Source organism: Nothoprocta perdicaria, unplaced genomic scaffold, assembly GCF_003342845.1.
Source record: "Nothoprocta perdicaria isolate Ctin4 unplaced genomic scaffold, notPer1 scaffold_187, whole genome shotgun sequence".
Classification (NCBI taxonomy): domain Eukaryota; kingdom Metazoa; phylum Chordata; class Aves; order Tinamiformes; family Tinamidae; genus Nothoprocta; species Nothoprocta perdicaria.
This window is the reverse complement of record NW_020455060.1, coordinates 707,880-724,450: the sequence shown is the minus strand read 5'-3', so window position 1 is coordinate 724,450 and position 16,571 is coordinate 707,880. Positions and strand designations below refer to the sequence as shown.

General features: G+C 50.5%; 1 protein-coding gene across 1 annotated transcript in view; it reads right to left on the bottom strand.

The window, feature by feature from the left end:
- RPTOR (regulatory associated protein of MTOR complex 1) overlaps positions 1–16,571 on the bottom strand; it is a gene marked incomplete at its 5' end in the record, with an annotated part of 88,879 nt that overhangs the window by 21,291 nt on the left and 51,017 nt on the right. Inside the window, 8 exons of the mRNA XM_026036849.1 lie at positions 2,139–2,249; positions 3,667–3,850; positions 4,959–5,062; positions 8,816–8,934; positions 13,257–13,415; positions 13,836–13,976; positions 15,442–15,559; positions 16,147–16,287. Coding sequence (XP_025892634.1) covers positions 2,139–2,249; positions 3,667–3,850; positions 4,959–5,062; positions 8,816–8,934; positions 13,257–13,415; positions 13,836–13,976; positions 15,442–15,559; positions 16,147–16,287 — 1,077 coding nt within the window. The remainder of the gene's footprint in view (positions 1–2,138; positions 2,250–3,666; positions 3,851–4,958; positions 5,063–8,815; positions 8,935–13,256; positions 13,416–13,835; positions 13,977–15,441; positions 15,560–16,146; positions 16,288–16,571) is intronic.

Here is a 16,571-nt window from a genome sequence, read left to right as displayed (position 1 = left end):
GCTCTGCCTGCAAACCTGCTCCTTGCAGCTGCACCATGCAGCAGCGGTGCCGTCTCCTCCTTCAGCAGCAGAGCTCACTGCAAAACATTCCTCTGTTGCCATATCCATCCTTGAGCCCTTAGAGCTTCTTTAGAGAGTAATGGGGAAATCAATTCCCCTCCTTGTTTCATTAGGAAACACACACTTTAGGTAAAGTTTTACCTCAAGCATTGCTGTTGAGGCGAGTCAACGCTCAGAAAACTCAACCCCAATGAGTTAGTGTGAACATCTGAACACGCTTGCAGAAACTACTAGGAGACTCTTCATCACCATCCATGCTACTATTCTTACACTGTTCTTCTACTATTCTTAGCAATAAGCTGAAGAATCAGGTCACTGTACACACCATATGTATTTGGACATAATTTTAAAGCATCTTAACTCCTATGGTGAGAAATAAGCTCTATGGAATGGGCTGTGGAATAGGAAAAGCCTCAGTCTCCATTTCCATGACTCCCTCTCCCTTGCTTGTCTGAACGAGTACAGGAATGCTTCACTTCTTTCCTTCCCCAAAGTAATTTTCTGTATTTTATGCACACAAAGTGCTAAACTTAAATATATAATAGGTATATATATACTATTGCTCCCCATCTACACACTAAACTCCATTTTGATTGGCTCCCTACCATGATTTATTACATTAATAAAGACACTCCTCTTTACTGTGAAGGGCTTTCCTTAGAAAGCAGACAAATGTTTTTAATAAGAACCAAGAGATAAACCCCCATTCCCTGCTTTTCTTGTGCTATCTGCTGGACTTGAATCAAGACACAGACATACAGCTGATCAAAGAAAACCTGGCTGCAGAACACGACCAAGCTCCACGGGTCACAAGTGTTTCATAATGAATTGCTCTGCTAATGATATATGGAGAATATTAATTTCACCAGCAGCTGAGGAAGGATCCGTCCATCACTCTACTATTTAGCATTTCCTCTTGCTGACTCTTTAAGGAAGCTGAAGCTACATGGAAAGCTGGTTGCCATATAACCAGTTTTACGATATCCTAAAACATAAAGACAATTATCTCACTTCAGCACTCCAGCATTTTCCGTGCCCTGGGACTGGCTTCAGGAAGGAGCAGCGACAGATGGCTCGGCGGCAGCCCTGGGCAGGGAGGAACTTCAGCACCCGTGTGCCCGCCTTCTCCCCGCACCCCGAAGATGCAGCGGCTGCAGACGAAGCTCCCGGGCCGGCACAGGCTCCGCGGGGGCCCTGGGCACGGACACAGGCACCCTGGGCTCTGCCCAGCTCCCGCCCGGGCAGCAGCAGCAGCAGCGCAGCCTCTGCTCCGATACTCACACGGACTGCAGAACCCCCACCAAGGGATGCTGGCAGGTCTGCCACATCCGTGCCGCCCGAGTCCCAGGGCACCCGCAGGCCCTCCTCCTTGCGTTTGTTTTTAATAAGGCAAGACTCACTGCTTGATTCGATTGCATGCTAGAGACTGCAACCTCTTCTTTGGTTCAGAGAGGCTCGCAATTTAACAGTTTCCATCAACAGCCTATATCCATCTCTTAAGAGCCTTGTTTTCTTCTTCAGGAACAAGGCTTTAGTGCATCTCTCCCATAAAACCAACTCAAGGTTACTGGAACACACTAACTTCTGAAGACATCTCAATGAAGATTTGTCATTACTACCCCTGCTCTTTGCCGTAATGCTGTTTCCTTGTTTTTTCTTTAAAAAAACAACAGTGATGCATCAAATGTTTTCCCTGGGCAGTCATTCAGGCTTCCAGTCACTACCACACTCCCCTTTTGCAGGTAAAGGAGTCTGCACAGGAGGCCTCGAAAGTGCTCCATGGGGAGCAGTTTTTTTGTTTTTAATTAGGGCTCTTTCCCTAATCATGCACCTCTGCCCCTTCAGCTGCTGACTCGCTGGCTCCCACGGAGGATTTTTGGGCTCTTGCTCTGCAGAAGTGCAGTGGTTACGCAGCCTCACAGAGCAGGACGATGCAAATACCCGCCTTCCTTGCCCTCGCAGGCTGCAAGGGATGCAAAGAGAAGAGCACTCGCGTGCAGCCAGGACACCCACGGCACGGCAGCCTCGGGGAGCTGCAGCGCTGCAGCTCAGAGCACAGGCGGAGAAGAAACGATTACCTTCATCACGGGCTGAGCAAAATACTTGGCGCTCCAGTCACAGAACCCCGTCTGCACCGTGGCCGAAATGAAGCTCTTGTGTCCAACGGCATCATCGGCATCATCCGTAGTCTGTCCGGAGAGAGCACAGCATGTTAAGCTACGTTCAGCCCACTCGCATGGACAGCGGCCATCCGCAGCACCCCGGCTGCCTTAACAGATCTCCGGGCAGGAAGAAAGCTCAAAAATACTGCCCAGGATATGAACTGGTGCATGTCTAAGGTTATTGCCATTGCAGTAGCTTACTCGGTCCCATCGGGAATGGCACAGACTGCCCCTTCTGCACCTGGCATTCCCAGGCTACCGAATGAAGCAGAGCTGAGCCATTAGTTTAGCATAAATACGAAATCCCAGGACGAGCTTTTTCATGGGCTCCCAAGAATCTGCCTGAGAAGCTGTGGAGCAGGGAAGATGCTCTGGGATAAAGCACTGCAGGACAAGGTTTCAGATCAAGGACATATGTGCACGAAATATTTGCTATCAAACGAAAGACACAAAAATAAAATGGAAGAAACACTCAATTCACGGAATTTTCATCCAATTTTTCAGAAATGTGAGTCAGGCTATTGTTGCTATCCCCATGAAAATTGAAGGTGTTCCTACTAGGGATTCAAAAGCTTTTTCCTTGTAATCATGCAGGAACTACTGACTCTCAGCCTCTGGAAACTTCTACAAAGGGGTTCACAAGCAAACCCAGAAAGGCCACCTTAAGCAAAGAGCAGTTAGTTGCTCGCTGCGTGGAGTCAACTATACTCGAAGCCACCTGAAGGGGACACTCCGAATCCTCTGTGCAAGCTGCAGGGCTGCTCCAGGAGGCAATGCATCCTGCTTCTGGAAGGACAGGAATACCAGGTACTGGCCTCAAAAGGCTAAAATGGGTGCAAGCCCCTTGTTGGTGTGACCCAGAGGTCCCAAGAGCTCGTGGCCGATCTGCTCTTTCTCTGTAGGGCGATTTGCACAAGCTCTGGTCTTCCTACCAACAGCCTGGACTTACAACCTCCCTAGGGCGCGAGGACAGGGGCTGCTAAGTGTGGCACAGGGGACGACTGCTGCGAGAGGGTAAAAACTGCAGAGGGGTAAATACTGATGCCAGAGCATTCCTCGGTCTCTGGAGAGGAACCTCTGCTGTGCAGTAAAGGAAGAGGAATCTCGTCTTCATTTGCTGAGGTTGGGAAGAAAGCACCTGGAGGGTCACACAGCTCACTGTGCACCACCACTCAGACAGACGAGTGTTTATGGAAGAATAAATGATCAACTGATTAAACACTTTGCAGCAGCAGAAGTGATTAACGTCCTATCAAAGCCATAGAATGAATTTGATCCTGAAGAAAATCCATTTTTCTTTTACTGGTTAGAGGCAGCTAAACTGGAGTTAAGCAGCAGCTAGAAGCAAACAAAGCAAAGGGGGAAATAAAGCCGAGTGAACAGAAGGTGGAACAGAGCCCAGCGGAAGCGGAGGCCGGCAGGGCTGCACGGGACTCTCATTTACCTGTTCTGGGCCTTTGTCGAACATTTTCCTCGTTCTGGGGAACTGGTGGGAATGGGGGGTGTACTGCACCCCCATGTTGCCCACGTTGGCAGGTCGCACGGACGCCATGTCCCGGCTGACGGGCTGCTTCGTCACGTCGTTTGTGAGGCTGGAGCTGCTGGTACTGGTGGTGGGAGGCGACCCTCTGAAGACGGAACAAGAGCAAGAGGCTGAGGACGGCAGCGCACGCGGGACTGGGTCTCCCTTTTCCGCCCATCCGGCCTGATCTCCCCGAGTCCTGAGCACAGGGCACTCCCGCCACGCTTCCCACCCCGGAGAACCAACCCCGCTTCCTATGAACAGAGGCCACCCGGGTGCTCCCTCTTGTACATAAAGGCACGTGGAGCTAGCAAACACGGATGGCAGACGATAACATTAACTATATTCCCATCTCCTGTTCCACTGCCTCCGTGACTGCATGTGAATTATGTTACTTCTCCTTTGTTTGTATTTCATATGGTTATTTTTCACTTCTGTGTTTCTTCTACAAAAACAAGCCTCATCCCCATTAAGAAAAAAAAAAAAAGAAAAAAGAGCATCTCTGGGCTAATCCAGCTCCAGATTCATCACAGAAAAGTCAAAACTGGGGGAAACTACGAGCTGCAGCTGCACCCACAGTGCTGATCTCTGACCCCAGCACCCTGACTCCCAGTTGGGTTTCAGCGGGGAGGTGTGAAGCCATGTCAGGCCCCATAAAGGCGATTTAATTTATGTGCAAACTGAGGTTTACCTTGCAGAGCTACAAAATACCATCGTAAGACATGTTTTTTTTCCATCCCCATGCAGTTCTGGGCCTTCCTTTTTAGCTATAATGCTTACTGGTACAAAATTATCATATGGCTGCAAGATCTAAAGCTTGGTGTTTCTTCTGGGGGGGATGTTCTGGGGAACAACCAGCTTCTGAAAGCCCAGCTTTGCCCACTCCGCTGTTTCCAGCGCCCTGAAGCCGAGCTGGGGCACCAGACACAGGCTGCCCCTGGGAGAGGCCACCTCCTCCAGCGGCCGCTTTCGTTTTCTCCCTCACTTCACGTGCAGACAACCAAGGCAGCTCATTCCTGCGTGCCCTGAAGAGGGGCAACAGGGAGGAACTCCCGATATCCACAGTCCTGAGCGCTTCACCATGCCCGACCCAAGCAGCTGCCGAGCCCTCCTCCTCCTCCTCCTCCTCCTCCCCCCCAGTGCCGAGGACCACGGGGAGGTGGGTGGGTGATGGTGGGCCCACGCAGGAGGCCCCGTGGCGCGGCGGCTCTTACCCCACTTGGTGGATGTGCATGCCCTTGTTGGTGGGGCTGGCGGGCGCCGACTGCGTCAGCGAGGAGGTGTCGAGGATGCGCTGCGGCCGCGCGTTCACCGTCGCCTGCAGGGGAGAGAAGGTGGGCGCCCTGAGCGGGCGCGGGGCCCCGCGGCACCCCCGTGCGCCCAACGGGGCCGAGCTCTAACAAACTGCGCACGCGTGTGGGGGTCCCTGCGGTGCCACCCCCCGCCCGGGACCGTTTCCGCGCTTGCAAACGCTTATGGGACGGTGTAAGCAGTCACGGGACGGAGACCGGCGCCACAAAGGGCTCCGAGTGCGGGCGGCAGCAACCTGGTCCCCAGACCAAGCGCGAGGCCAGGGCTGGGCCCAGCAGCCTCCTCCCTGGCGCAGGGAGGCCGGGCTCGCTGCGGGACGGTCCTGTCCGCAACGTGCGCCGGCCCCGCGAGCACGGGGCGGCCTCGCGCCCCACGGACACGGCTGCCAACGGGCCCCGAGCCCGAGCGGGGCAGAGCCCTGCGTGCAGCGCCCCGGGAAGGGCGCCCCTTCTCCCCAGGGAGGCCGCAGCTCCCCGGATCCTGGAGATCTGCTCTTCCACCGGCCGAAGCAGCGCTCTTCCCGGAGGGGATTCATGATTTTGCTAATGGATCCCAATTAGGAAAAAAGGGACCTTTGTGCCTTTAGCATGGAGGACTGCTGTGGAGGAATAACTACCAGGACCGTTCAGCCTCAGGTCTGCCCTGAATTTGAAGACAGCTGGATGAAGCGACCAGGTTGAAGCCAGCTGTCCTTAACTACCCGTGATGTCAAAGCCCTGGAAGGGCCCACATTACTTCCCAGGGCCTGCTCTGTTCTAGCGCAGGCAAAAAGCCTGGGGTAGGTTTTTGAATGTCCAAGTTGGAAAGGAAAGCCGCCCCGCTTCAGTCTGCACGGCAAATACAAATCACAACAGAGCAGTAATCCAGCGTGAGAGGCAGCGACGTCTAATCAGGCTCAGAAATAAAGCTGCGTATTTGCAAGCCAGGAAGCCTGCGCGTCTGTGCAGCCCACTCACCGGCTGCTCAGGAAGGCAGCGCCCTATTTAAGGACCCCTGGAGCTCTCCTCCAGAGCAAGATCTACGTCCAGGGGCCATTGGGAAGCCCAAGAGCTCGGCACGTGCGCTCGCACGTCCTGCTTCGGCTCGCCTCTTGCCTCGCAAATTCAGCCTCTGCACGTGAGCTCCGGCGCAGGGCACCGCAATGCACCGAGCTGGCCTAGCCAGGGCACTGCGCAGGGGATTAGGAGCTCAGCAATATTTACTCCTCCTGAAGCTCTCGCACCAGCTCCGCTCAAGGTGTTGCCTGAGCATCCTTTGGGGCAGCTGAGCTAACGCCTACACGCTACAAAGCATGTTTAGAAATCCTAAGCGTTTACACACAGACCTTGGCAACGTTTTGAGGCCAAAACTGAAGATTCACATGGCTCACATCATTCTGAAATGCAAGTCTACAGCAAATCTGCTCAGGTCATGACAATCAAAAGCAATGTCCCACAAATCACGCTGTTTTATACAATCACATTAAAATGAAGAAATTTCAGATGTCTTAGGTTCCAAAATCGAGTCTTTTGTTCCATGAATATTCTATATAGTACTAATTAGACCAGAAACATTAAAAAACTGAGTATCCAAGTACTTTTAACCTGAAGTATTATTTTTTTTCTGCAAGAAAATCAAATTTCACTTTTATTCAACACTAACTGAAACGAGCGCGTGGAAGGCAACGTGTGCACAAGCTCTGTGCAGGAGGCCAGCGGGCCCGTGGCCAGCATTCAAACCGCTCCCGTTGACATCTACCCAACGCTCTATTAGCACCAAGAAACATCTCAGCCTACAATTGGTTGAAATTTAATTGTCACTAATTGGCATGAAGTGCCGGACAGCTCCCACAATCTATCCAAGCTCACACTGTGGAGCTGGGTCCAGAACCAGATAAACTGAGGCCAGACCCTCAGTTGGATCTAAGGCAGGATCTAAGCCTTACCTTCCATTTCCGAGGTGGTTAACGGGATGCCATGAGGGGGATCTTTGGGCAGGCCCCTAATGCAGGCGGGACGGCCAAGCCTTGCACCGGAGCGGCCCCGCTGCCCGCGCAGGGCCCCAGTGCTGCCCCAGGGGCACCTGCAAAGCTCTCCTGACCTCCGCGCTGAGCCAAGAACAGCAAAGCGCTCGTGATCACTGAAGCATCCCCGTTTTTCCACAAAAAGACAAAACCAAAACAAAATAAAAACACTCTGTAAATGGGAAAGCTTCATCTATTATTTTCCAAAACCCTCTGAAAAGTCCTTGCCTTGGAGAGGCAACTGCAGAGAAGCAGAGCAAGATGCACCACGTCCATCCACTTAAGCTTTCGCACTCCATTCAGGACCAAAACATTTAGGTCAAAACAGCTCCAAATCCACACAGAATTTAACAGACCAGTCAGAGCATTCACTACAGACATCACAACATAATGATCAAAATCCCCGAGCTCCTGCTGGCTAAGCAGAACCACAGCAGCGCTAGCGAAGACATCTGCAGGGCACAACCGCATCTTTATTAATATTTATGCATCTCTTTTCCACTAGCAAGGGAGAAAGCCCTGAAAAAAACAGTTAAGAGAGAAAAAGCAGATCCAGTTCCTCTTTGCATCCATTTTAATCCCACAGTAGGGCTAAGACTATTTTGCAAACAGCCATCCAAAATGCAGCACTGAGGCAGCTCCAAGTATCTAGAGGAGATAGAGCAGAATCTTTTTTTCTTTCCTTTCATTTTTCCTTTCCTTTCTTTTTTTCACCTTAGCCTGGAATTTCCAGCCTGACATAGTAATTTGTTAGGTACCTCTCTCATTAGAGGAAAGCTGGTGTCGTTGCCCACGACTGCCACAATTACTACCCCAAAGCCCAGACTTTACCATCTGGCTCACATGTATGCTAAAAACAAATGAAAGAGTTTAAACGAGGAGCTATTTTCTTAAGAGAAGAGCATATTTAAAAGCAAGAAATCTCTAACATGTTAAAATGGTAGTGCACAATGCTGGCATCTCTTACTGCAACTTGAGCTTAGAAGCCTAAGTGCAAAGATTCAGAGTTACTCATTGCAAATGACCAGTAAGAGACGTCATCTGGCGCTGGGATGGCTCATGAGCTGATGCTAGAGCAACCAGAAAGGCGGGATCCAAGCGGGTGGGAAGGGCTGCGCTCAGTTAGCTCTCTGATACCCCCGGCTGGGGCGGGGGGAAAGGCAGTTGGTGAGGAGATGTTCTGGGGTGGCCTGGTGCTTCGGTTCGGGTGGAAGGTGCGGGGGCTCCTACGGCGCCCCAAGCTGGCGATTCCGGATCAGCAGTGATGGCAGCCTCCAGGGACATCTCGTCATCCCTGGAGGATGGAATGTGATGAGGATGGTGGCTTAGGCCTGGATTGGAGAGGTGAGTAGTGGCAGGGGTGTCTGCATGCTGACTCACATGTACTAGTTCACCTGGATTGGAGAGCCGTTGTGGCTTCAGTCTGCAGGCCAGTCCCACTTGCATAATCTAGATCAGTTTGCAAACGGATAATTTAATGAGGTATATTTAAGGTTGCTCCCAGGGACTGATCTAGACAGGTAGACTTCTAAACAAGACCTAGTGTTTAAGGACTGTGCCTTATTTATGTCCTTAAACAATTTATGTCCCAAACCCTCCCACCTTCCTTTATTTTAACCTGATCAAGAGTCCATATGAGTGTTTATCACCTTGGAGAGTCTAAGGTTACTTCAGACTGGCTACCTACGCCTTGCCTGAGCACAAGAGACAGGAACACAGAAAAGCCTCAGAGCCCACCAGGGACAGAGGATGACGTACCTTGTAGGCGATGCTATTGAGGACTTTCATAGCCAGGTCCGAGACGTCAGGATAGGGGTCAGCCGCTAAGTGAAGGAGCACTCGCCAAATCTGGGTGTAAACACTGTTGAAACTCACACCTGAAATGGGAAAAGAAAAAAAAATCCCAAACACGTGGCAATCGTCAGCTCCAGTGCTTTGATCTGCTGCGAGAAAATTCCTAAGAATTCCTATCATCGCGCTGGGAGCTGAGAGAGCATCCAGAGAAGGGCTCCAAAACGCCCTATGTGGAACAGTCTCCACCTCATCTTCCTTTGTGAAGTCTGCCAGGGTTTGCAAAGCAAAAGTGGGAGACAACAAAGAATTCTACAACAGCTAAATAAGTCACAGTCAAACTGCTAATCTTCTAAGCCCTGGTGCAAGCCGTTTGAGAAGGCCACACAGAAGACCAGATGCTTGCAGTGTCCGAGCTAAAACACTACAAAAACACACTCATTTAGATTTGTACGGCTGTTTTTGTTGCCATTTTAAGATCAATATTCATTCTGTATATTCAGGGCTTTACGCGTTCTACAAGGTTATTAAACACCTGAGCATCACGATGAAGCTCGAGGAAGGGCACCTTTGAGGAGCACCAAGTCTCTCGATTCCTCCTACTGCCACCAGCGTTGGGCTGTTACTTGCTTGAGTAGCTGCACTTTGGTGTCCAGCAGAAGCCACTGACAGTCTCAAAGTGCAAATCAAGTTAATAAACCATTGTAACAACTGACAAAATTTCTGTGAAAATTCTATTTTGCTGCTTTTAGGTGTATCTTTAATTTGTTATTTTTTCTCCGAACCCTCAGAACATTTAATAGCTATTAAATGCACCATCTTTTGGGAGTTGAGCCATTTGGACCACATTACAGTAGCAGCACTAACAAAGAAAGGAACTAAAATAGGGATTTCGAATGAGTCACAATCAATGGCAGTGACAGATCAAGCTGTTACTGCTTCTCCTTTAGTGTTCCTGGAGGCAACTAAGTGTAAAGTGTTAAATTGGGAATGAAGGTCCATGGCCAACAAGTTGCCACCTTGTGCGCCCTGGACCTGCTGCTCAAGCCGGGAGCAGGGAGGCCGTGAGCCCTGGCTGAGGAGCACAAGGACGGCAGGAGCTCCAGCTGCTCCGTCCTCACGGGCTTGTCTGCACGAGGCAGAGGGAGCTTCTCCTGCCACCAAAGCTGCCCGAGGAGCGACGGGGCGTCCTGCAAGGCGGCCTGAGCTGAGCTCAGCCTCCCCTCTCCAAGACCTCTGGGTCACATAAAGACCCAGCAACGCTAAATCTGCCCAGGAAAAGGGAGGAAATTGGTAATCCTAGCATGCAGGGACACCTGCTAATGCTTAAAGCCCCCGAGAACCTCAACCTCCAGTGACAGGAGGAAGCCTTTGCTCAGGCTGCCGGATGCAGGGACGCGGTGCAACCTTCTCTGCCCTTTGCAGGCTCCCCTGCCTGGCACTGACCTTCACAACTGCCACAGTCTCTGGGAGCTGTTATTTCCAGGGAAAAAGAGCAGGGAAGGGGAGAAGGCGAGAGCCGGCGCGTGGGCAGGAGAGGCCCCTCGGCGGCTCCGCGCTGCCTCCACTGCCGGGCGGGCTGCAGAGCCAGGAGCAGCAACGGGAATCCCAGCGGGTTGGAGCTGCCCAAGCCCGGGAAAGACAGGGAAAGGAGAGGGAACGGAGACGGGCAGGAGGGCAGCGGGATGATGCTGTCCCTGCTCTGCTCAGTGGCTCGCTCTTGACGCAGGCACAAAGGGGAAAAAAACCTCAATGACATTTTTTATACATCTGAGCGCCAGGAAAAGCAAATCTAAAATAGATGTGGGCCGGCGTGATCCCCAACTCTCTTTGATAAGAGCAGAGGGAACAGGGAGGCGCTCCCATTCCAGGTGCTCCCGTTCCGGTGCTCCCGTTGCGGGGCGGCCCCGTGGCCAGGAGCCTGTCCCGGTGCCGCCGGCACAGCGGCCAGGCTGCAACAACAATAAAAACCTCCCAGAGCCGCAAACAAAACGCCCAGCAAGGCGGGCGGCAAATTAATTTAAGCAGACAGCTCCGTAATTAGTGAGGCTGATTCAAAGGCAGTTAAATGGCCCTTGCAGGATAGATTCAGAAAATGATTCCTTTCAGCTAAGGATGGCTAAACTAAACTGCCTTTCTTTGCCCACGACTTCGGCTTTGTTTGCACATGTACAACTCTCTGGAAGAGAGAGCTGCTCTCCAGCCTTGCATTGCTCTAAGTTTCTTTTTTTTCCCCCTCCTCTCTCTATAATTATTCCTAATTTAATCTTTCCAGCCTCTCCGCAGGACAAGGACTTTAATCATGCAGTTTGCATATGAATAATGAGTCTCAAGGAACGCACCTCCCATCTTAATTCCTTCCCTTTTCCTACCTCAAAACAAAACAAAATTAAAAAAAAACACAAAACAAACACTGGGAACACTAAGATTAATGACCAGCAGAACGGAAGGAGCGCCCAGGCTCATCCGGCCACGCAGAGCAGAGCGACGTCGCTCCTGGACCAGGACTGGCCACAGGTGGGAACGCAGGGGCCAGACCCCAACGTGGCTCCGGGCTGCTGGGCGAGGAGCCCCCTCAGCCCCACGCGCCACGGGGGACGTTTTGCCTTTAGCTAATTAGGAAGCTCTCTGCAAAAGGGAGGAGCGACCAAAGGGTGGCAGGAGCTGCTGGGATTCTGCAAACTCTTCCCTTTGGGACCACCGAGAGCAGGGTGGAAGACTGCGATTCTTCAGTAGAAACGAAAAAAAGCCTGGCTTTAAGCAGGCAAATGCTGGAGGTAATGGGATTCTGTGTGAGTTATGAATTTTAAACACTTCTATAAGCTCTGCCGTTTCCAGCTGGATATGAGCTCTTCCAATTGAATAGGAATGAGGGAGGCTTCGGAGAACTGCTCTTTTTGTTTTCCTAAGTTCCCGTCAGTCATCTCGGGCTGATCTCTAGGCTCCTTTTCAACTGTGCTGCAAAGCTCCTGTGAGACACACACAAACCATCAGCGCAGATCAGTTTGCACCAGGGTAAGGGAGGAAAACACAAGTTCCAGTTTAAGAGAGGGAGAGAAATTTCCAGAAGCGCCTCTCATGCTGTAGAGAATCCGATTTCATTATCTACCATCAAAACTGAACGATTTGATTACGTTTCTAATGACTACTTGATTTTGAACTTCCACTGGGAATGTGGCGTCAGTTAACAGTCAATAACGATACCAAATGCATCTTATTTTGGTTGTATGATCCCAGAACCTTTTGAGTCCGTAAAGTGCAGGTTTTTGCTGGTTATTGAGGGCTAGAAAATTATGGGCATTTACTAATTACAAAGAAAACTGACAGGCTCCCGCAACAGTTCTCTGGTGGGTGCTTCCTGCTCTGCTCTAGGGAGCATGAGACCATTCCAAAAGCCAGGTCCTGCATGCCCCATCCACTATCATCTCAGAGGGGACTCGAGTTCGAAATAGTAGAGCTAGTTTAAAGCAATGCTGGTGCAACAATCAGGCACGTCTAGCAAAGTTATTGTAGAAATAACCGTGCTGAACTAGCTCCGTGCAAACACTCCAGCTTTGTCCTATAAAAGAAACAAAACCCATCCATAAGAGGGAAACCAGCCATGCACTGCATAATGCAACTCCAATTTCCCTTCCTCTGCGCTGTAGCACTGCGCTCTGCAGTGCTCTGTGCGTGTGCCAGAAAGCCAGGCGCCAGCATAGGAAACGACTCAAGTGGCATTAAAAAGCTTAGTTGATGTTACAAGTTATCCATGAGGAAATAATGGGGCATGGATTGGAAGTAGCAGGAGCGGCCATGGAACGTTTTGCACAGAGGTAGATTTCTGTGGAATACCCAGTGTGTCTGCGCTTAAGACACAGCCTGAGATTTCTTCTTTTCTGAGTCTCGTTCTAACAATTCGTACACAGACCTGCATCGGAAATTAGCTCAATAAGGCTCCCTCATACGAGCAACCCAAGAGATGTCTGTGCTGAACAGAAATACAGCCCACATGAAGAACAACGAGGGGAAGCCGCAGTGCCAGGGAGCCCAGCTGCTCTGCTCTGCCGTGGGACACGAGCCCTCGCTCGCTTCCCTGGCCAGCGACGTCGCAGCGGATGCAAAATTCCTGTCCGTGCATTTCTGTGCTCAAACCTCTGGTAGGGCCGTGCTCTGCCAAGGCAAAGCAGGTGGCTGAAACCCAGCAGCTCTCTCATTTCCAGTCTCTCCACCAGTGAGGCTTGAAAATTAAATTTCCCACTCTCCTTCCTGCCTCCACAGACCCCAGAATTGCGTTTCTACTATTGTAAGAACTTGTGTTGGAGTAAGATCTAGCAGGAGGTGTAAATCAGTGCTCCCACAGAAGCTAGTGTAAGCAGCACACAAAGAAGGGAGAAAACAAAGGAAGGGTAAGAAAACCTCTCCGCACCTATCAGGGAATTCAGAGAAGAGTAGGAGCTGACTCGTCTCATCTTGTCGATAGTCTCGAACGACAGGATATACTCTTCGTTCTCAGGGCTGCCCAAGGTGCTGCTGGCACTGCTGCTCGTGCTGAGGTTCCCAGGAGAAAACGCGACAGAACTTCCAGCTGCCAAAAGGAAAGAAGGCAGGTGCTGAAACAAGACCTGGTGAGAGAAAAACTTTAAAAATTCCTACAACACCCAGAGAAGGTGCAGACAAATCCACAATGTCACACCAAGTGTTTAAATACAGATCTAGTGTCAAAGCATCAACAATGATTCAGACAGTTAAAAATCCATACAAGTCGGCAAGTAGAACGAGCCTTCCTTGGCCTACAAACACTTACAAAAATCAATACTAATGACCAGCAAATTGAAAGTAATTAGGAACGAGGCTTCTCATGCAGCTCCTTGGAGCTAGCAGCTGCATAATCTGGGCTAAACTGTTACTTTTGGATCTTGTTTTTTTGCAGATGGTACGTCCTAAATTGTGAGAGAGGAGGAAAAGTGGTGGTAAAGAAACATTAAAGAATTTAAGTCTCTCTTACATTCTTCATTCAGGCTGAGGTTCTGCAAGGATTTGTTGAGGTTCCTGGCGGTGGTGACTGCTCGGATGTTCCCGTACGAGCTGACCGAGCGCAGCCTTGGCGTGCACGGACCATCTCGCACCGGTGTCAAACTCCCACCCTCTGTGGAGAGAAAAGTCAGCAATTATAGACACAAGAGAACCAGCCAACAGGCTATCAAGTAATCAAATGTAATTATTACCGCTATGAACAGAATTCAGTCATTGCCTGTTATCCTACAACAGGATGAGGAAGAAGGAAGGCTCCTCTGTGCACATAATCAACAAGGCCTGCGCTCCCTTCCTGGTTCGGATGTGATCTGTTACCTCCAGCGAAAGCAGGAGAGCGAAGCCTTGCCAGTGCCTGCAGACTACCAGGAGGGCCAGGATGACTCGCTCCTCGCAGGTTGCTGCTGGGACACTGCCCAGATCCTGTGCTAGGACACACTGCTAGAACAGATGCCTGTTAGGAGATGGCATTTAAGAGCAGGCTTCCGTCTGCTTCTGCTCATTAAAAATCTGATGATTTTTTCATCATGAAGAATTAATAAAATACTTACTTCCCAGTCAAATTTCAGGCTTGGTTTCAAGTCATATTTTACTCACAACCTGGATACCTATCATCTCATCCAGACAACCTATTCTTCATTTTCATTCCTGCAGGCGCCCACAGGAGCACGGCTGCAGAACAGCTATTTTGTTCCTCTGCAGAGGTGGCTGCATGATGGTGGTGGGAGCAGCGCTTCCAGTGCATCCTATTTATAAATTACTTCGGGACACTTTTGAATAATGAAAAGCACTATATAAACTGCAAGTAATGAGCATTTTCTGCAGCAAAAAAAGACAAATGCGGGGAAGCTTATTTTCTAATATGATTCATTTATTCAGACAATGAAGAGATTAAATTGCTTATTGCAGAGATAATACATGCTCCTGCCTCCAAGATTCTGTTGCAAAAGTCTCATTATCCTTGATGATTTCCAGCGTGCTCAGTGTCTAAAGGGAATGTGAGGTTAACAATAAATTCCTCACATAAAGCAACACACGCAAATGGATGGGAAGGCAGACACAAAGCATAAGGTTCTTCACCATGTCCTGCCCAGTGCTCTGCAGTAGCACAGGGCATGGTTTACTGCCCCGGGGCAAGGCTTGCCAGCCTCATTAGGTCAGAAACCGCTGCAGTTTCATATGTTAAAGAGGCTGATGAAGCTTCAGAACAAAATGTGTCGTCTGGCAAGCGTGGGGACCTTCCTCACAACCCGGACAAACAAGCTTCAATCTTGATCTGAAGGGGATCCCTTCAGGGCTTGGCAGGGTGTCAGTCTCTGCACTGGGCTCTACAGTTCGACACTGAGCTGCACCCGCCTCTTAGAGCGGGACTCATGTCGGGATACGTCAGCACAACACCCTGCGGTGCTCAGCACACATCACAGCCATGTACCACGTCACTAAACTCGTAGCAATGGTTCTTTTGGACAAATCATCACCAGGAAAAACCTCATTGTGCTGGGCAACTTCTCCATTAAAGTTCTCCAGGATTATGAGGCTCTGAGTTCCCTGGCCCAAAGGGAACAAGGCAGGACACGAACCTGTGGTGGCAGGGGACGGGAGTGGGTAATTCTTCTCTTCTTCCATGAACTGCAAGGCAACGGTGCAGAAGTTGCTCTCATACTGAACCACCAGATGACTCAAAGCCACCACCAGCTCCTACGGAAAGGGCAGAAGAAACAGGTGAGGGGCTTGTCCAATAGCATTTACGTGGGAAATGGCTTAAACGGAGCAACTCCAACTTGCTCATTTCTTATTTGAGAAATTCTGCAGTAACTGCCCCGTTTGGCAGAAAACATTGCACCGGAGAGGATGTGACAGGCTCTCGCTTGAAAGGATCGGGGCAGGAGGGTAGGAACTTCTGGTCAGATACCTTCTATTAGAGGCAAGAAGGATTACTTTGTTCCTCTGTATTTCCAAGATTCTCTTTATAGCTGAACAGCTCATTTTTTATGATGATTACTACCACAGAAATTCATATAAATAACACTGAAAGACAGAGAGGTGATACACCAGATCTATCCATCCAAAAGAACACGCTGTTTTAGCAGGGTGTATATCAGATTAACAGAGCTGAACAGTGTATGATGTTAAGTTTAAAATTACAAAGGCTAATAGGCCCCAAATAATTTCAATTTAAAAGTGCACGGCCCGTGTCCCTCACCCTGCAACACCTACACTAGGAGCAAAGACCCCCGAGGAGAGCAGCCCCAAGGGCCACGCGCGCCCGGCCGAGCCTCGCGCACCTTCCTGACCATGGGGCTCCCGTCGTTGATGAGCTGGGCCAGCATCATGGCCACGTTGTGATCGATGGTGGTCGAGTGGTCCGTGCGCTCGGCCGAGTTGCCCACGAAGGTGCCCAGCGCGAAGACCGCGGCGCAGCGAACCTGGCGGAGACACACACACTCCTAGGGCTTCCCTTCGCCGCCAGCTCCGCTCTCCACGGGGTGGGATTTGCTTATCCCTTATCCCCACCGCCGGCATCTCGGAAACTTGGGCTGCACCGGGTAAATAGTGGGGACTAAACGGGAGCCCGCAGAGAACAAGATCAGCCTCAGAAGAGAGGTTTCAAGTGCTTAATAGGTGCACAAAGGAATTTACTCTCCCAGAACATTCGGTGACCTTCCCCGGGGCGATGTTTGCACTTGGCACTGCCTGGAATATTAATTAG